The sequence below is a fragment of the Trachurus trachurus genome, assembly GCF_905171665.1.
Source record: "Trachurus trachurus genome assembly, chromosome: 1".
NCBI lineage: Eukaryota > Metazoa > Chordata > Actinopteri > Carangiformes > Carangidae > Trachurus > Trachurus trachurus.
Window position 1 is genome coordinate 2,349,604 of NC_139891.1, and position 21,373 is coordinate 2,370,976.

At 42.3% G+C, this 21,373-nt stretch overlaps 1 protein-coding gene across 2 annotated transcripts in view; it reads left to right on the forward strand.

The window, feature by feature from the left end:
* Window positions 1-21,373, forward strand: part of LOC310990808 (ras and Rab interactor 2-like) — a 51,067-nt gene that overhangs the window by 27,636 nt on the left and 2,058 nt on the right. For both annotated transcript variants that reach the window (XM_083978330.1, XM_083978331.1), the window contains exons 3-11: window positions 2,407-2,501; window positions 2,706-2,904; window positions 2,995-3,109; window positions 7,745-7,817; window positions 8,513-8,604; window positions 12,717-14,135; window positions 17,695-17,777; window positions 18,122-18,347; window positions 18,549-18,680. In XM_083978330.1, the coding sequence (XP_083834456.1) occupies window positions 2,407-2,501; window positions 2,706-2,904; window positions 2,995-3,109; window positions 7,745-7,817; window positions 8,513-8,604; window positions 12,717-14,135; window positions 17,695-17,777; window positions 18,122-18,347; window positions 18,549-18,680 (2,434 nt within the window). The remainder of the gene's footprint in view (window positions 1-2,406; window positions 2,502-2,705; window positions 2,905-2,994; window positions 3,110-7,744; window positions 7,818-8,512; window positions 8,605-12,716; window positions 14,136-17,694; window positions 17,778-18,121; window positions 18,348-18,548; window positions 18,681-21,373) is intronic.

Genomic DNA, 21,373 nt, shown 5'->3' on the forward strand with positions numbered 1-21,373 from the left:
CACATTAGTTAGAGTTCACCACATCAAGATCATTTTGATAATACGATACAAATTTTCCACTGGCTGCCTCAAATTTCTGGTCCTCATTATTATATTATGCTGTGTTGCAGTCTTGTTTTGTTTTCATTGTTTGACCCAGATCATCAGTGCAAATCATCCAGATTTCCACATCTGCTCTCTTAGCTCCAAGGAGCCTCTGAATCCTTGGGAGAGCGCTAAAATGTGGAATGACGGAATGTGGAAATGCAGAAAAACACAAGTCAGCTTTGTGCTGATTTAGGAGTTAATGTCAAAATGTATTCTCATCTATGACATGTCTGTTTTCAAACTGTAATAAGGGATGAAGAAAGGGTGTGGGGGAGTTATGAGACACTGGGAGGTGAAAGGTTTAAGGTGTATGTCAATCATCTAAAAACAACTGGTGGTTAGTGACTGTTGTTTGATCCAGTGATTTACTGTTTTTCCTCCACTGGTTTGGCTCATTTCTTGAAACAGAAATTACATTCTCAAAACAACATGGACAAACCTCCAAACCACTTGGTAACTCTTCACAACAGAATTTAATTTCTCAATTATTTCATCAAATTGCAAGTGTCTGAGTACATCTTTGCAAATGATTAATTGCAGGTTAGCACAATGTCTAAGTGAATAGATCTTGTTGATCTAAACTGACTGTTGATTCTCAGTCTAATGGTTTTTCTCTCACATGTCAGCATCATTTCACTGTATAAGTTATCATATAAGTCGTTTCTTTATTTCATTTTATCACCATGGTTGCACTTTTTTTTTTTGATGGACCATTAAATCTTTGTTGCATCCGTTAATCTCTGTTGGACATTGCCATTTTTGATCAGTGTGCGAGCCTTTTCCTCCTGTTCCCCCTATGTTTGTTGGCCTATGCACCTGAAAAGAGGAATTTTTTTGGACAGTGAGCAAGAGCGCAAACACCTTTTCTCCTTACTGTATAAGTCATCACATGCACAATAGTCTGTTCAATTGTCAAAACTAGTCAAGAACATAACACCATGAATACTATATTTATTTACAGCACTGTAGGCTACATAGAATCTTCATTGTTTATGTGTTTATATTACATTATATTATGCTGTATACATTTTTTTTTTACTCCGATTTATGGAATTGTTTTTATGTGTGTGAATAAAAATGGTTACAGTTTCCATGGCAGCATGACCTTGGAGGCTACTATTACCATAAAATCCTTTTTTCAGTTTTATGCACAATTGTATTCTGTTACCTAGACAAAAAAACTAGTACAGTAACTATTGTCAATGAAGCACTGGGCTCAGACTGAGTGGACATGAGGGATATTTCAATGCTCCTCTGTCATAGTGACATGACATCTAAACATGTTTCACTTGCAGTGCTCACACAATGCCAAAGGGACGATGCATTTTGGGGGCTCTGACTATTTATATGAGAAAGGAATTTAGTTTTGACACGTGAGTGAACTGTTTTGGGAGAGACATGAGCTTTTGCAGGTGAGCTATGGTGTTGTTGTTTATTAGTTTATCATTTTTTGTATAAATTGCTCTTTGAATTGTAATTTTGTGAAGCACTTTGTGAATTTTATTTCTGTGAAAGGTGCTATACAAATAAATGTATTATTATTATTATTGTGCTGAACTGTAACACTGTTTTGCCAAATGATCTTAAAGTTTTGAGAATGTCATTTCTGTTTCCATAAATGAGCCAAACTAATGGAGAAAAACTGCTATTATCAGCTCAACTCACATCTCTCCTCTCTTCTTACTCAGCTACACATATATTTTCTCTGAAACTGGTGTGTGAGGTTGGTGTTAAGGATTGCAAAAAAATGTGAGCTCTACTTGAATATCAACATAATTTGGGGCTGGTAAAGTAAATAAAGACAGACATAGTAACGGTCTGTCACCACCAAGCCTTTACTGTTGATTTACTGCTGCTTAATGACAGGTTAAATGAGCGTGGTGACTGCATGGCACCAGAGACGCAGACTTACAAACCTTCCTGACATGATTTATCCAGATGTTTACATGTCCTCACACACAGCTGTGCTATCTACTGCAGAAGGTTTGGTCATATGTGTGACATCACACTTTACAGTACATTTTTTGGCTCGGTATGAATGTTGTGTTGCCTCCTTTTTTTTTTGCTTTGTGTCCACGTTTCCTGCCTGTAGGAAATGAGGTCCACACACAGGAAAAATGACTAACCGTTTCCCTTCCCCTTTGTTCGACATTTTATCAGAGCGCTCTGCCCGTCTCAACATCCCTGTGTCTTTTGCTTTTGTTATTTACTGTATGCTTGAGCAATGTCGTCGGTTTCGTTTATCCCCGTTCCTCCTCCTCCTCCTCTCCTTCTCGTTTCCCCTCAGCGCTCAAAACCTCTCGTTCTGTCTTCTTCCAGCTGATTGACACATTTGCATTGGAGATTGGAGAGCTGAAGAAGGAGATGGTCCAGACCTCTCCCACTATGGATAAGGAGACCATGGAACCACAAGGGTAAAGCTGCTTCTCACACGTTCCTCTTACTTAACAATCTGACATAGACATCTGTAACATCCGTCTCCATCATCTTCTTTTACGTGGTTTTGTTTACTCTAAAATCCATTTCCTTTAACAGAATTTTGAAATTCTGGTGTTGGTGTTGGTGTTGGTTTTCACCAGCAGGTGGTGTAAATGTTCCACTTTGTCTCCCTCTGCCAGGCTGGAGAGTGAGGTCAGTGGAGTTTACCTGCAGTCCCCCCACTGTGGCGGTGTGGGGAGTGAAAGGGATTCTGGGTATGACTCCCTACGAAGGAGGATGAGCGTGTTGGATAGGCTGAGCCAGACCCACCCAGTGTGGCTGCTGCTGGCCGTCAGTGAAGAGAAGGCCGATCACATACTGCTCAAACAGCCGCCGGGGGTGAGGGCTCTGCCACCGTGGGACACACATGATGCTGCAAGTATCTTCTGATGTTAATATTCCATGACCTCCTATTCCCTTCTGCTGCAGGTGTTCCTGGTCAGGAAGTCAGCTGCTCTGCAGAGGAAAGTTCTTTCTGTGCGTCTTAAGGAGGATAAGTCCAAAACTCCCATCAGCCACTTCCCCATCAGAGAAAGCCAATACAGTAAGTTATGAAGTATCAAAAGATAATTCCACAAAATCAAGTGCACAGAGACATACTGTATATAACAACATAAATCAGTGGTTCCCAACCTTTTTTGGCTCGTGACCCTATTTTGACATCACAAATTTCTGGCGACCCCGCAATCATGTGACTGCATGTGATTGTGGCCGTCAGTCAAGATGCGCCAGCTCAGATATCTTTATATGCAGAATTTTTTTTGAACTCGATTTGTATTCGAGAAAGTGAAAGTATAGAATACAGTTGTTTAAGATTTTGTGTGGTGTTTTTTAATCATAATTTTAAAAATAATTAGTTTAAAAAAAATGTATTATTAATTTTTTTTTATCAATTACTAGACATTTCAGGCGACCCCATTTAAATTGCAGGCGACCCCAAGTGGGGTCTCGACCCCAAGGTTGAAAAACACTGAATAAGGGAATTATTTGCAGTATTCGACTCCAAGGTTACTATGTACACGATGTAGTAATGGAAATGTTACTGTTCTTAGTAAAGACAGCTCAGCTACAGTACAAGATGTGCAATATGAATGTACTTATATTGCACATCTGTGAATATTTATATCATTCTATACCCTGCGTTCAACATACAGCAGGGGAAATAAGTATTGAAGGCGTCAACAGTGTTGCATGGTGAGCGTGCATAGAGCCCATGGAGGTAGAGTGCATTACTCATTGTTTACCTGCTGATTCCAGGTCTGTCTAAAGCTCTCTGTGAGTGGTCTAACTCTTGTGACTTTTCTTTTGACACCTGGTCGTGGGCGCTTTATTGTGAAGGTCTGGAGAGAGCTCTTTGCTCTGACCCGTCATCAGATGCTTCTTGTGTGATGCCTTGGTGATGACAAGCCTTTTTATAGGCGTCAATTAGGATTGAAGCAGCTGATGTTAATGGACATTTATGGACATTTAGTTTAGTTTTCTTTGTATGTGTGGATTACTTGGGTTAGAAATATAGTATTTACTGAGAAAAATGGTGATTCATTCAATACTTTTTCTCTGCTCTATATATATCATGTTATCTTATCTATCTTATCTGCTTATCCACTTCTGGTTAGATGCAATCTGCATTCTGCTTCCTTGCACTTGTGAGATGTAAAATAACAATAAAGTTTAATCTAATCTAACCTAATCTAATGTTATCTAATCTAATCTAATCTCAGGAGTGATAATGTTTTAGATAAATCAGAGACATGGTGAAGTTGCGGTTGTGTCTTTCGGTTTCTGTTCTCCTGAAAGTCACTCTACTCCAGGTCAGAGAGTGAAGTCATTTCCTGTCCGCCTGCACACACTGTGTACAAAGATAAACCCATACACAGATGAGAGATGGGAGTGTGAACGGAGGAACTTTAGCCGACAGTTGTACGTGTGTGTGTGTGGCACAGGACTTTGTTGAGTTAGAATTATGTGCTGTTTTTACAGTAATGCAGCGGTCTCATGGAATTGTTGCATACAGGTTAATAAATACTGATCTGTATACAGTATAATCATCTTGCTATAACTTGATTTTAATAAGAAGAGGTTACTCATATTTATTCTCAGCAAATGTTGCGGGACAGTTGTGACTTTGCCATGTAGCTCTGGGTCATGTTTGTTTGCATAGCAGCAGTGAGTGACATTGAACAGGTGTGGTGATACTGTAGTGAACTACACAGCTGCTCGATAGACGGGCAGACAGACAGACAGACAGACAGACAGATAGATAGATAGATAGATAGATAGATAGATAGATAGATAGATAGATAGATAGATAGATGGACGGACGGACGGACGGACGGACGGACGGACGGACAGACAGACAGACACTTTTTGATCCATTGAGGAGGTTCCCTTTGTTACAGTAGCATTGTAGCATACAAGCTATTACAAAAAAAGGAAAAATATGCAATAGAAATATAAAATGATATAAAACAAACAAAAAATATAAAACATATATGAAGAGTTCATTTGCAAAAGCAGATAAGTGCCATTTTGAAAAAAATGAGCTGAGGCTTTGTAATTATTCTTTGCATAGTGTTGTTTTCAATAAAACTTTATTTTTTTGAGATATGTCTGTTTTGTTACATCTCAAAGTCACTCAACTTTGGTTTGACTGATATCACCTTACGTAAATAAAAAATAAAAAAATGAAGATTCTATAACTTTTTAAAAACGGAGTTATCTGCTTTTGCAAATGAACTCTTTATATATAAAAAACAAAGTGAGAGAAAGTAATTCTGTACAGTATTTATACAACCAAGTATCTGTAAGGTCTATCAAAAACTACAGTGTGCAGAGTAACAGATGGGATATGTGCAATGACTGGGAAGGCTGCAGAACACTGGAAGCTGTAGCACCTTCTGCTTTACAGTCTTCCCTCTTATTATTAGTTGTTTTTAGTTCATGTATCATCAACACTGCAGATCAAATCAGACATGCTATTTTATCATAGTGCTTGCAGTGCACAGTGTAAAAATAATTTGCCCTACAAGTGTTGTGCTTGCGTATTGGTAGTTACTGTAGCCATGGAGCCGTGGCAGGTGTGATGACATACCAGCTGTGGATTTTCCTTACAGAAGTGACAGCACACATGGGAGGGAACCTTTGACCTGGTTTGGCCTTTAGATGTGGGTCAGCCTCTCTCCAGCTGGCCTCCGCTACTGCACAATTAGCCTTGTGCATGAACACTTTAAACTGAACAATATCACTAAATGTTGCCTGGATGAATGTGGGTTTATGTAGAAACTAAACGCAGTGGCTAGGCTACCCAGCTCCAAACTAGCAGCTAGCTTTTTGAAGCGAGAGGCACATTAGCTGAGGAGGGCTATGAATTGTGTTGAGCAAATGTCATGGCCATCCATTCAGTAGTAGACAGTAGTAGTTTTCACACCTCACTACAAACTGTGCCACAAAATTAAAAGTGAGCGAAACATCAAAGAGAGTATACAGGTATATTGGCCAATGACAATTTATTTTAGTGTGTCATCAGAAGAACTTTTGCGAATTAACTCAGCTGAGACTTAAAGGGAAAGTAACATGGAGGACAAATGATGGTCCAGTATTGATGACAATAGTTGAAAAGTTGGGTCATCACCCAAAAGATTCCAGTTTATCCTGTATGAATGGCTGCACTAATGTTCATGACAACTGACCCCATAGTTTAGATGTTTCAGTCTGTCCAAACCAGCAGACTGACATTGTCTTCCTTCAAGCCACACCATTAGCATGGCTTAAAGGAGAATTCCGGTCATTTTTGACCCCTAAACCATTGTCCTGATGGTCACCCAGTGTTGGGGGGAGCAAACAACATGACTAAAATTGATGCAGGCAAACCGGAGTTACACCATGGCTAGACGGCGCTAGGGATAGCGAACGCTAACCTATGGGGGCAATTATTTCAACCACAACAAACACTCAAAAAACAATCAAATATCTATGGTACATGACTGGAATCCTTATGACACACCACTGAACTCATATAGTGTACAGTATAAACAGTATAAACTTTGTGTTTTTGCATGTTATCACACACCTCAGACAGCCGAACTCTGAAACATCCTGGAAAGACCATAGACTGTAAAAAGAATGGACGTAGCATCCGTGACGTCACCCATTGGTTTTGGGGAGTCGTTTTTGTGACTCAAATATGGCGGCCTGAACAGCGCCATGTTGGATTGGCCGGCCGAGAACCCGCCCACTGGCCTCGAAGCAGCTGTCCACGGAGCTGCTCGGACCTGTCACTCAACGTTTCCGCGCCCTAATTGGCCAGGGTTTTAACCTAATAACAGTAAAACGGTAGAGTTAAAAAAAAATTCACCCCCCTCAGAGTGTGTGCGGGGGTAGAAACTATCGATTGAGACAAAAAAACGTTCTGACACCAGGCTTTTAACATGTTTACTGAGGATGTAAAATCGGCGATTTTAACATGGGGGTCTATGGGGAATGCTCCCTTCTGACACCAGCCCCCAGAGGAAGCCGGGGGGATTGCAGTTTTTTGAACGCGGAAGTGAGCTTCACTTCTCAGACCCACGACTGCCCCCTTGGGAAAGACATTACTATCCGATCGCAGGGTGCCTGCTCTCCCCGCCACAGAAACAAACACCTTTTCCTTGTTGTGCTACTTTCTTTACAAAAATAAACGGACGAGCAGTGCAGTGGTAATGTCCAAAATATCTCCGACCGTTTATTTTTGAGGTTGGGGTTATCATCTCAGTGGCAATCTGGGGGAATTGGGAATTTCCCTCCAGTGAGCAATAAAGTTATTATGATTCCAATTCTGATTCTGATTGTGATTCTCTTGACCCCACCTACTCTTGCTGTTTTGCTGCCATCATCCATCTGTAGTCACGGTCTAAGCCACACAGCATTATCAGCCATTTTCACTTGAGAAGAAGCATGGCCTGTGGCCCCGGCCTTTGTGTCTCCAGGACAACATGGTTTCATCCGTGGTGGCTGTCTCAGCCATGACCTGGACTAATGATGTAATGAAGAAAAATGTATACACTGTGAATTGACCTAATTATCTTTGTTGCTCGGATAATATCTCACTGTTGCAGAGAGTTTCAACAACAGCTTATAATGAGCAAATGTAAAAATCAATTGAATAGCAGTAGCACTGACATCTGTTTTCATTTGTTTGCAGCTTTCTCTCTGGAGGGATCCGGGATAAGTTTTGCTGATTTGTTTCGTCTTGTGGCTTTCTACTGTATCAGCAGGTAAATGTACATTATTTCTTTCTCTGTTCATCTAGTTTCTGTGCGTTTGGCTCAGTGATGAGGAGTGGATTTGTGGATGGTAAGTCAGTGGAAAATGATGTTTGTTGAGGAAGCAGTCAGCTCAGTGCCCAGGGCTCAGGGCTCTCACTTCTTGTTTTAGCTCGTGCCAGCTCGGGAGAGTCAGACAGACTTAAAGCACAGACACAGGAAATAGAGGAGAATTGTGCCACAAGCAATAACAAACATGACACTGGATTAGACTGCAGAGGTGGACCTCGAATAAAACAAACAGGCATCAAACATTTTGCAAATGCTCAGAATTTTTCTTCAGCAGCGTATTACATAAACTACACTCACAGTCTGAACATTTAAGTTAATTTTGTGTCTTTACAAGTTAATATCTGTGACTTTCTAATGGAAACAAAGGGTGTGTCAGCATGTTTATGCCAGTGATGTTTGAAAGTATTTTCACTTCTCTCTGTGGCTTTCTGTCTCTCTGTGGTTTTCAGGATTTGTTTGCCAACTGTACTCAGAGCTGTCAAATGAGGACACACTGCATTTTAACCCTAAACATAAAGTACCAAATACTAAGCAGTGAAGATGGCACACCTCAGCTTTGTTATTGTGTCTCTAATTGTGTCCCATCGTGTTTTTGTATTTTTGTGATGTTTATGGCCTGTTTTTCCTAAATTTAGGGATATCCTGCCTTTCACCATTAAACTCCCAGAAGCCATTGCATCTGCCAAGACTCAGAAAGAGCTGGAGGAGGTGGCACAGCTTGGAGCAGGTACAGTTGTTTTCTGGGTTGCTTCACTGGTTTAAATGAACACTTCCCTTGAACAACCATGGTTGTGATTTTGCAAATTTAAACTACAAATTAACTCACTGCTGGGAACTTTTCAGAGCAGGTTACACTGTTTAGATTGGTGTTCTCATTCAGCAGCCATTTGTTAATATTACTTGGGTAAAAAAAAATGCAACTTTAATCATGCCTGTAACCATGCATTAATTATGGAGGTAGCTATATGCTAGTTACTGCATGAAGTTAAAAAAAAGAAAAAAGTACACACAAAAAAAAACCTGAAAATGGCAATGGCAACTGTTTCTACATGTCAGAAACTTTACTGCAGATCAAGATACAGGACAATAATTGTCACTCAAGGTACAAATACCAGAAATGAGTGATGAGTAATATATGGAAGTGTTTGAATATAATTTGATTTATCTCAGAAAAAAGTTCCCGAACACAGTTATCCATGTAGTGTCTTGTTGGGTGAGGGTACAGTACAGCCCAGACAGTCTGTGCAGGGCGGACACAGAGATGAACAATGAATGTGTAACGGAGGGTCCGGGTGCACTCACTCACCAATAAAGGACATGCAAACCTGACTGCTAAGCGGTCATTGACCTCTTGGCACAACGGTTTGCATCGTCGCCTGCCGTGCAGGAGACCACTTGGCAGTCCGTACCGAAACACGACGCATATGGCCAGATTAACATCGGCTACAAATGCACACACTCACATTCACACTTATGGCCAATTTAGAGCCACCAGTCAACCCATAGAGACAAGAGGACTGGTCATGCTGCAAACTCCACCCAGACAGACCCAGGCCGTTAAAAATGATGCACTCCCGGGCTGTCGTGTAGCTCAGTGGGTAGACCAGGCACCCCTGCTAGAGTCGCCACAGTGGCCCCAGTTCGATTCCCCCGTTGGCCCTTTGCTGCATGTCATTCCCCTCTCTTTGTCTCTCTACTGTCCTATCCATTAAAGGTCTGAAAAGTCCCCCAAAATATTCTTGAATAAATAAATTAAAATGTTACACTCCTAGTAAAACATTAGCACTTCCAGCTAAAAGAACTGCACCGAGGAACTGTGTTAGAAACTTGTTGGTGCAGTCATAGAATCAAAATTATGACCTGCCAGTCAGCTATTTTTGTTAAGAAACAAACCTGCATTAAAGGAGACATATTCTGCCCCTTTTCCACAAATTAAAATAGTTCCCAGGTGTCTTAAAGACATGTCTGTGACATGCGTTGGTCAAAATACCCCAAGGATCAAACATCACAGCTCTTTTCATCCTCTCTAAACAGCCCTGTTCAGAACGGCTGGTTTCAGTGCCTGTCCCTTTAAATTCAAATTAACCACTGCTTGCCCCGCCCCTTTTACCGGTACCAGGTAGGGGTGGGGTTATGCAAATTCGAAAACTAGTTACTTCATTGCCAGACTACCAAGGGAATAGGTCATAAAGCCATATGGATTTCAATCTCGGGAGCCTGAAAATTACAGATTTTTTTGTCAATTCTCACATTTTGGGGGCCAGAAGGCAAGACAAACACCCAGAGCCTTCAAAAAGTGATATTTCCATAATATGTCCCCTTTAAGGTCCATGTTTGCGTAACTTTTGATTTCTGCTGTAAAATGTGCTGTAAAATGCAATCAGTCAGTCAGTCAGTCAGTCACTCCGTCACTCAAGCCAGGCAAAAAGAGATGAGACAAACACCATTTGTGTGCACAGATATGTTTATTTTTCTCACACTGACCATTCAGGTCTGGTTTCCAAAAGATTTGAGTCACTTCATCTCTGTGAAGTTATTCTGGGTTCAGCTGCTGTGAAACTGCTGTGAGTCAGCTTCCTACAGTAGAAGCCTATGGCATAGCTCAGTGCTTAGTGTGGGGGGGAAGGGCGTGGCAAGTGGAAAGCTACAGTGGGCTGTGTCCTATCTAAACACACACATTCCACATTCAAATATGTATGAAAACACAAGTCTTGCAAGTGTGAGTGCCAGCGTAACAGGCAGCAAACTGTGTCATAGCTATTTACAAATACAAAACGCTGTTCTGTTATTTGTGTGACTGCATTCCTGTGAATGGAAGTGGGTGTTAGTGTGCACTTTAGTTCCTTGTGCATTGGTGTTCAGAGAAACCCTTCAGTTGTGAGGCAGCTTCTAAGCCTGCCTCTAAAAACTCATACATTTAAGAAGGGAAACTCCCCTTCTCCTCTGGAAAGCTTCTATTTAAAGACAAAAAGCAGACTGCCTCCCTTGATCTGTGTTGGGGATTCTGGGCACGCACATGTGAAACACAAACACATGTTGTAAAGGGCTTCAGGCATTTGAATATGGCAATGCACTTTATTTGCCTGCCCACGGGGCATGAAGCCTGTTGTTGGTTATAGGAGCTGATTCAAGCTATGCTAAAACGCTAAACTAACATGGTCAACTTCACCCAGTGTAGATGTTTTTTGAGTAAGTGGGGTTGCCACTGTGAGCATGTTAGCATGCTAATTTAAAGGTCCAGTGTGTAATAATTGTTGAGGTAGGCTATTGAATATACTACCCATGAATATATTTGTGCAAGTGTATAATCGCTATAAAATAAAATGTGTTTGGTTTTCGTAGCCTTATAATTATTCTTTTATATAGACATATAGCAAGGGTCTTGCTTTAGAGAGTGTTGCCATCTTGCGCCGCCATGTTTGTACGGCAGCCCGAACAGAAAATCCAGCCAGTCAGAAAGCACGTAAATAAACCAGGAGGAAAGAAAGAAGGAGGAGGAGGAAACAGCAGACATCTGGTAAAATGGTTAAGATCCTCACCTCATCGCTCCATGCTCCTGAAATACTCCCAGTCGTCCCAGTCGTGGTAAACAAGTTTTTTTGTCCTCGGAGGCCATCGTCACTTTGCCGACGGAAGGGGTGAGCACGAGCGAGTGAGTGAGCGCTGCAATCTAGAATCTGAAGTCCTGATATTACGGTTTTACACACTGGACCTTTAAAGCATTACTGTGCCCTTGTAGGCCTACTGAGAGCATTGTCCTGCTAGCATAGCAGTGCTCCCGTTTTATATGCTGAAATTAGAATCTCTCTGCCAGAAGATTTTATGTAAAATCTTGACCACAGTTATATCCACAATGTGGAGAGAATATTGAATTAAATTGACCAGAAAGCCACAAAATGATTGACTTACAGGAAAAACAACTGATTGCCTGAGTGTGAGTTTATTAGCTGTTAAGGTGTTTAATCAGGTCACACAGCAACCGTCCTGGCAGAAAACTATATTTCACTGCTCCTTAATGTTTTTCTGCTACTTATATTAGTGATCGTCTGGGTTACATACACATTTAGTATTCAAATAAGTGTGCTAATCAGTAGCCTATGCTATAGTAAGTTCAGTCAGTATCATTTGTCCTGTCAGCTCTAGCTCTGCGGTGTCAGGTTGCCGTTGCTCACATGAACACTGCAGGCACAGCTGAAGCTGCTGCTCTGGCTGTCAGCTGGACCCTGCTGCGTCTTTACTGCCCCAGGAATACAGCCAGTGTTTCTATTTATAGGCCTCAGGAGCAGACTTGACCTGACAGGGAAAGTATATATTATAAAGTGCGATTGCCTGTAGTTATCATTGTACTATTGCTAGTCTATAATCATTCAAAAAGCTTGGTGAGCTACAGCCAAGAGGCAAAGGGCAGGAAGCAGAAGCAGAGGAACTGGAACTGTGTGCTGTGTGGTCTGATCCCTCCCACTCTGTGATTAGCATTGGTCACTCCCTCTGTGTTTCTCTGGGTGTGTGTCGGCATCCAGTGACTCAGACCCAAGACACACGGAGCTGAACTCACAGTGCTGCTCTCTCCAGCAAGACGGAAGACATAAGAGAGAGAGAGAGAGAAAGAATACAGGGAAATAAGGAAAACTTTTAGTGAAGATCTCAAGTGTTGGTAAGTGGTGGTTGGGAATACTGCTTTTGTTCTAACATCTGTATTTTAACCAAGCTTTACTTAGGTCTAATGGCTGTGACTGATCTACTGACTGAGTTACTGACTGATCTACTGACTGAGGTCCTGTAGGATAAGTATAAGTTGCCCAAAGTTAATGTTTGTCGTCCTGTGTCTGGGTATTGCAGGCTTCTGGGACTCTGCCCTGTGCAGCCAGCGGTGCACCTCCCCCCGTCCCTGTCGTCCTCTGAGCCGGACCCTCAGCCCCCAGCGAACCGACAGGAACAGGGAGGTCGAAGGGTCACAGCAGCTCACCAGTCACTGTGACAGCGCGCCGACAACCCTCCGGCCCCGCGCCGCCCCACCGCCTTCCTTCCGCCTGGAGCGCAGACACTCCAGCGGCCCTCTGTGCTTCGTCAACCCGCTGTTCCTCCAGACTCACCACCACCATCGCCACCACTGTGATGACACTTCACCTTCGCGCGCTGTGAAGTCCCACGACGTGGAGAATGCTGGGAAACCGTCTGTGAAGCCGTCGAACGCCACTGAAGGTAGCGAGCAAGCCACGGACAATTTCAAACTGAACGGCAATTCAAGGCCCCCGCCTCCCCGCCCCCCTCCGCCCCGCTCCATGTCCCGTCGCCGCCCTGCGCCGCCTCCGCCGGGGCCTCCAGCGGCCGCCACTACCAGACCCAAGAGCATGCCAGAGGCTGTTGCTGTGGCTGCAAGGCAACACCGGTCCCCCAGCAGGCGCCCGGCACCCGCTCGCCCGTCAATGGGCGCCAAGCACGGCAACCTCTCCAAAGCTACCAGCTCACCCATCCCAGTGCCTTCCAACCCGCCGCCTCCGAGGCCTAAGAAGCCTGATCTGGAAGCCCACCGCTGCCACATCGCGCTGGACGACGAGACCATCGCTAAGGCCTTGTCCCGCGCCAGGCTTCCGCCCTGTGAGCCTCCACCTGCTGTCCCTGCGGACACCCTGCTTGAGAGTAACGCCGGGGGTTCGTCCAGCCCTAATGAGAGGGGACGCCAGAGGCTCAGCGACATGAGCATGTCTACTTCGTCCTCTGACTCACTGGAGTACTCACAGTCTCCGGGATTCTCCCTGGGGCTTCCCCCGAGCTCGTCTCGACACATCAACCATCAAGACCCGGCGGAGGACAGCAGCGAGGAGGACGAGGACGGGGAAGAGGACGACGACGAGGACTACGGGGTCGGCCTGGAAGCAGATCTAGAAATGCGCATCCGTCCGTCTTTTAAATTGCAGAGGCGGAAAGTGGGCGTGAGCCTGAGCGGGGGGTCCTTCATCCTCCCCAGGGCCTTGAAGGGACGCTTCCGCAAGGTGAGCGGAATGCTGAGCTCCTTCATGACCCCGGAGAGACGGGCGGTGAAAAGGATCGCCGAGCTGTCCAGGGACAAGAGCTCTTACTTTGGCTCCCTGGTCCAGGACTACGTCAGCTTTGTTCAGGAGAACCGAGGCTGTCACACGTCAGGGGGGGACTTTCTGCAGACCCTCAGGCAGTTTATGACCCAGATGAAGGCTTACCTGCGACAGAGCTCTGAGCTGGACCCGCCTATAGAGTCCCTCATACCTGAGGACCAGATTGGTAAGTCACACAAAAACACTGAGAACCGAAAACATAAAGTTAGTGGAAGATCTATTTCTTGTCCTACTATCTTTTAAACTTTTTTCCCCCAGACATTTACAGTGCTCTTGTCTGTTTTAACCCTTTTCTTGGAAAAAAAGTAAAATTTGGTTGTAAATTTCAATATCGATCCATTGTTCCTCATTTGTGTTATTAACTATATGATCAATATAGAACATTTGAGCTGCATTGTGGTAAAGCTCCATCCCCATTTTGTGGATATTGCAATAGATTTCTCTTTAATCTGTGAGCTTTATTAGGCCAGATAAACAAGGTAGTTAATGAATTTACCTCTTTAAAGAATGTATTTGGTGGGGTTATAGAAACATATTGAAATATGTATGGCATTTTTGGCTGCCACCTCATTTTAAGTACTGCAGGTTTATTCTACCTTTTAGAATAATCTTCAAAACAGACCGTCTTTCAATGTCAGATTGAATATTTTTGATTAAGGGTAAGACATTTTCTGTATAGCTGTAGATTATCTGCACTAATAAATAAATAAATAAATAAACAAATAAATAAATAAATAAATAAATAAATAAAATAAAGTTAAAGGAAGCTTTGGATATACAGTATGTTGGGTGCACAGTGCATCAAGTTCAGATGATTGGGGGACTTCAGACAGACACTGATTTAGTTCTCTCCATATCTTCATTGCAGTTACTTGAGAAGTAAAGTCTGCTTATCATTGCTTCAGGGTTTCAAAACGACCGTTTTCACTGACATTGTTCAGTGGGCGCCCAGACTCACCAATGACTTACTGTAGGAATGATAGGCTACATACAGGACTTGACATTTTCCACATCGGTCTGCATCATTGTAGGTGTTGATTTACAGACATGCTTTTGTGCTGAGCTCCAAAGAGTTATTCTTGGCTGCTGTTCATTGGCACAAACTCATCGTGCAGTTTAGGCTCATTTTGAAAGGTCTGCAATCACATTGAACTGTATTTTCTTTTTATCACGGCTCGATATTAAACCTCAGATGTCTGGTCAGATTTCTATTATTAGATGGTTTCTCATTTACAACAGTCTTATTTAGAAAAGTTCCATGTGGTAGCTGAGTAGATACAATTTGCTGATATAATTCAGTGAGGATAGTGACAATACTCCTCAATATGCTTAGATAATACATTGGCACAATAAGCAGCAGTATCAAAGGGTCGTTTCATTGCAGTTAGATTATTGTGGACTGGAGCATTTGCATGAATATGTAAGTGTGTCTTTGCACACATCTCACATCCCTTGTTCATTGTAAACAATAACAGCCAAGCCTTGTTCGGGGACAGAGAAGTGATCCACTCTGGTTTTTGCTAGCAGACCACAGAAGCATCTGATGCTCACCAAGGTTCTGGCTGGAGAAGGGAACTGGGAAGAAATGTAATGGAACTAAATCACAGATATGATTTTTTTTTTTCCATAGGAAATGTAAACTAGAGTTCACTATGAGGAGGCAGGCTGCGTGGTGTCAGAGTGTTTACACAGAGATTCAGAAGAGTGGAATTAGCTCATGGCTCAAACGCTGACGTCTAGGGAAAGAAATGTTTAATTTCAACTCTCAAGTTTCACACACTTCACTTTCATGGACACATTGTAATCGATCCACACGCTGGCTAGTGTGTATGTTGTTGCATGTGTGTGTGTGTGTGTGTGTGTTTCTATATGTGCATGCACTCTAGAGGAGGACACACTGACCTACAGTTTATTGCCTTTTGAAGTAGGTATTTGAACAGATTGTTGTGGAGGCAAAGTCCAGTAACGGTCATGGCCCAGCCTGCAGAGGAAATGAGCCTTCCCGGAAACGACCTCTAGTTTGTGTGTGTTTTTGTGTTTCTATGCGTGCCTACACGTACAGTATGGGCAATAAAGTGTCCTATTAGATTATGTCCCCCCTCCTTGTGTACACACGAGGATCTAACCAGAGTTATCTGTCTGAGCAGCATGCAATAAAGGACAGCCAAGCCCTTACCTCAGGTGACCCACACAGCATGTCTTGTACAGAGGTGTTGCGTGTGGAGGATTGTTTGTGTTACAGTATTCTCCTCTAGTGTTTCTTTGAACCACGACCAAGGCAAAGATTTCTCTAGAACTTCTCTAGAACATCAATTCCTGTCACTAACTTGTGTCAGAACATGTATTCTGTTCTCCGTAGCTGACGTAAAACATTGCCTGGAGGCTGAGGATGCCTCTGCGGGCATGAATAGTTGTGTTAACACTCCCAGGGAACAATGAGCCGCAATTGTGTCCATGTGAAATGCTGGACATAGTTGAGGTAGGCAGGAAATGATTTGAAGCGTATGGATGGTGGTCTGTGCTACAGATGGAGCTATTGTAGCGAGCAACCTTTGTGATAAATGGTGTACTTGTGAATGGGGCTGAGCTCCATGTTTGATCGCGTTCCAGGTTGTTAAAGGGATATTTCAACATTTTGGCAAATTGGCCCATTGCCAGGTAAATACAAAACTGCTCCCGACGGGAACGTGCATCAGCTGTTTTTCATGAATTTGCCTCAAAAACAACTCCGTCTTGTAACGTTACATTATTATCATGGTGAATGTGCAGGTCACAACAACAACAGTGTTTTGGAGTTGTTGGATTGTGTATTTGATGAGTTTGATGAGGGAAACCAAGAAATCCCATTAGCCTCCGTAGCGTAGCTCTGAGCAGCTCGCAGCTCTGCTCTGCCATTCTAAAAACAGCTTGCACCGACAATTAAAGGTGATGAACCTACTCCTAAAACTATAGGCAATGGGCCAATTTTACAAAATGTTGAACTATCCCTTTAATAATTAATTTTATCTGGGTTGTCAAATTCAGACTAAAGCTGAAACTCTTCAAAGACCAACACACTGTTCAGGTTGCTCATTATCTATCTGGTTAAACCTGTCAAAAGAAATATATACCGATCAAATTTATTTTGATAGACTAATTAATTGGCTAATTGTTGCACCTCTAACACTGTTTTAAAAATGATATCATTGGCTCTTCATTCCAGAAAGACGTGTAGGTAGTATCACTGCAGAACAGATGAGGAATACGTGCAGATAAAAGATTTGTAAATGAAAAAAAAAAACGGTTTTGGTTTTGGTCTTTTCATTGGATTTGCTGTTATTTAAATTGGGTGCATGTATGGGATGGGCTGTAATGGAATGACCACAGGTTATGTGACTGTATGCCTGAAACCTTTGGGACAGATTCTGTGCAGTTAGTTTCATTTTAGGATTACTGACATGACATCATGATCTGTGTTGGTCTGTCAGCTGTCGTTGCCCCCCCCCCCAACTGAACATCATTTGCTGGGAAATAAATCATGTGAATAGCCTCACAGCGTCATACAGACTAAATGAAAGAACAGTTTAGTTTTCTGTGAAGTCGTCTTACACAACTCTCAGTTTTACAATATTAGTCATCATATTAGTCATCATAACATAACAAATAATCATTTCTTATTTTACTAATGTGCTTTGGTAATTAATATTTAAAAAAATGTCTGTTTCTCTTTTAATTGTGTGATACAGACCAGGTGCTGGAGAAAGCCATGCACAAGTGTGTCCTGAAGCCTCTGAGGAGCATGATCGAGGTGGCTTTACATGACTTCCAGGTCAGGATTTTAGTATGTTACAAGGTTATTATATGTGATGAAGGAGATTTTAAACTATGAGACTGGCAAACATCATGTCATCCACATCATCATTACTGCAATTTTTTGTCGTAAATGCCTTTTGTAACAGTTTGATGAAAGTTTTGTGATAATAAATACAAAGGAAACAAGATAGAAAACTCAACATATGGTAAAATGTGTTGCCTGTTGAGAGAGAAAATGGACTAAAATTAAATCATTTAAATTGTAAGTCACATTTTATCAATAGTATTTGAATTTAAAAAAAGAATCCATCCCTGTGAGAATTATCAGTCTTCTCATCTTTGTGTTGTGTTTCTCTCCAGGTGAGCAGTGGCACTTGGCAACAGCTGAAGGAGAACTTGGCCCTGGCGAAGGCCAAGAGGCCCCAGGAGCTGGGGGTGGATGGGGCCGTGCCCCCCGATGCCGTGGCCATTGAGAAGATCCGCCAGAAGTTCCTCAACATGAGGAAGATGTACTCCCCGGAGAAGAAGGTGTCCCTCCTGCTGCGTGTGTGCAAACTCATCTACACCATCATGCAGGATAACTCAGGTAACGGGGGAAGAAGAAGTGTGGCGTGATCCGGTGAGATCTGTGAGGTGTGAGTGTGAAACTAATTTGAGGAATAACACGGTTTACTCTGGCTGCTCCTACGTCAGTCGTAGTTTCAGATTCTGTAACAGTGTCCGATCTGTCTGACCTGGGTGGACACCCCCCCCTCTCTCTCTCTGCTCTCTGTCTGCATCCGCCCAGGGAGGATGTACGGCGCAGATGACTTCCTGCCCATGCTGACTTATGTGGTGGCTCAGTGTGACATGCCTCAGCTGGACACGGAGATCCAGTACATGATGGAGCTGTTGGACCCGTCTCTGCTCCAAGGAGAGGGTAGGTCGTGTGGATGTGCTCTCTTACTAGGATAAATACATGTTACTGTGACTCCAGTTCCTAACGCACATCACTGATCTTATTACAGTTGTTCTCCATTGGTTTGGCTCATTTCTTGAATCAGAAATTACATTCTCAAAACTCTAAGATCATTTGGCAAAACAGTCTTGCAATTCAGCACAACACCATAGCTCACCTGCAAAAGCTCATATCTCTCCCAAAACAGTTCACTCACGTGTCAAAACTAAATTCCTTTCTAATATAAATAGCCAGTGCCCCCAAAATGCATCGTCCCTTTGGCATTGTGTGAGCACTGCAAGTCAAAATGTTTAGATGTTTTGTCACTATGGAAAAGGAGCATTGAAATATCCCGCATGTCAACCTCTCAGTCTGAGCCCAGTGCTTACTGTACTAGTTTCTTTTGAATACAGTTGTGCATAAAACTAAAAAAAAAAAAACAGGATTCTATGGTAAGAGTAGCCTATAAGGTTTGACATCACACAATGCAAGAAATTGTAACCATTTTTATTCACACACATAAAGTAACTCCATACATCAGAGTAAGAAAAACGTATACAGCATAATATACTGTAATATAAACACATGAACAAAAAACAAGGAAGATTAGATTATACTGTGTGTAGCCTACAGTGCTGTAAATAAATATATGGTATTCATGGTGTTATGTTCTTGACTAATTTTGTCAATTGAACAGACTATTGTGGATGTGAAGACTTATAGAATGAAATGATGCTGACATGTTTTGAAGAGAACAACCAAAACTGAGAAGAAATTGGAAATTGTGCTAACTGTAGGCTACCTGTAATTAATCATTTGCAAAGATGTACTGAGACATTCACAATTTGATGAAATTAATGAGAAATACATTTCTGTTGTCAAGAGTGACCAAGTGGTTTGCAGGTTTGTCCATGTTGTTTTGAGAATGTAATTTCTGTTTCAAGAAATGAGCCAAACCAGTGGAGGCAACTGTAAGATCTTTATTGTCATTGTGCATTTACAACAAAATACTGTTGGAGCAAAAACCCCAGATGCCAAAAAAAAAAGAAAAAATAATAGCTCACTAAATCAAACAGAAATTATTTAAACTGCTTGGGCCACTTTATAATACAAGTATATACCCATAACAGTAAAAGACAAAGTAAAAACAAAATGCACTATAAGTAATGAGTGAATAACTCTATTTTCCAAACTAAACTATTCCTTTAAAACCCTACAGTTAGTTTCAGATAGCACACGAAGACAAACCCAGAGTCTCTCCTTCTACAGATGAACCTTCACTCTCAGACATAATGTTGGATGTTTGGCTTGTGAGGTCAGTCAGGCACATTACAGTGTGCTGTGACGGTAATGTGAAGTCCACTCTGTTGTATAACCCAGTCAAAGGAAGGTCTGTCCAAGGGGGGAAGCAGTAAACGGTGTGTCAACGGAACACATACCTCCAGTTGTATGGTTGGAAACAGTTCATATCACTGGAGATCAAGGGGCGGGGGTCACATACTGTATTAGATGCCTTCACCATCCGAGAAGTTTTTTTTTTTTTCTCAGCAGTCGACAAGACTGAAGTTGCATAAAAAGCACAGGGGCAGGAAAAAGAAGTTACTGTTTGGAGTTACTTAACATTTTTCTTTATTACATTTTTCTTTATTAAATTCCCATTTGAGTAAAAGTCTCATGCTCCCTCCACCCTACTTGATCATCTATAATGTGAAATGTGTCAATCAGTGTCAAACCCACAGAGAATGATCACCCTGCTCAGAAGTTCTCAACTTTACTTTACAGAACAACTGGTAAATGCTAAACTAATGCATAACAGGTGCACCAGTGGAAAGTCAATAGACACACAGTAAATTGTACCAAAAGTCAGTTAAGTTGTGACCTGCACATTCACCACGCTAACGGAATGTTACGAGAGACTGCTTGCCGAAATACTGCCCCTGATGGGAACATCAGCGGTTTTGCATGAATTTACCTCTAAAACAACTCTGTCTCGTAACGTTACATTATTATCTCATAGCGTGGTGAATGTGCAGGTCACAACTTGTCCACCAGAGCGTTTTGGAGTTGTTGGATTGTGTATTTGATGAGTTCGATGAGGGAAACCAAGAAATCGCATTAGCCTCCCATTAGTGTAGCTCTGAGCAGCTCACGGCTCTGCTCCGCCGTTCTAAAAATAGCTTGCACTGACAATTAAAGGTTACAAACCTACTGCTAAAAACTATAGGGATTATGGCAATGTTCCAATTTGCCAAAAATGTTGAACTATCCCTTTAAGGATATTTTCACTTCTGTGTTCATTTGACAGCAGGATTATGATAAAACTATTGAACTGATTTGCATCAAACTTGCTGCAGTAATGGCGCACAGGCCTGGGATAAACCCATTCAATTCACCGTTAACATGAATGTTTTTCTCTAAAGCCTGCTGTATGTTTGATACTCACCCTTCTAGTTTATTTTTTTTAGCTCAGTCTAACACAGACCTCATACCAGGACCGTGTCCCTGAGGGTGGGTTAGGGTACACAGGCCTGGGGAAGGAAACCCCTTGTGACACTGTTAGGAAATTCCATTCCATGTTAGATTTGAATGGGCTGGAACAGGTTGGCAGGAAGGAGGCCGAACCCTCCCAGAATGAAATATTTTCCTACCAGCGTCAACCTGTCTGGCATGTACGC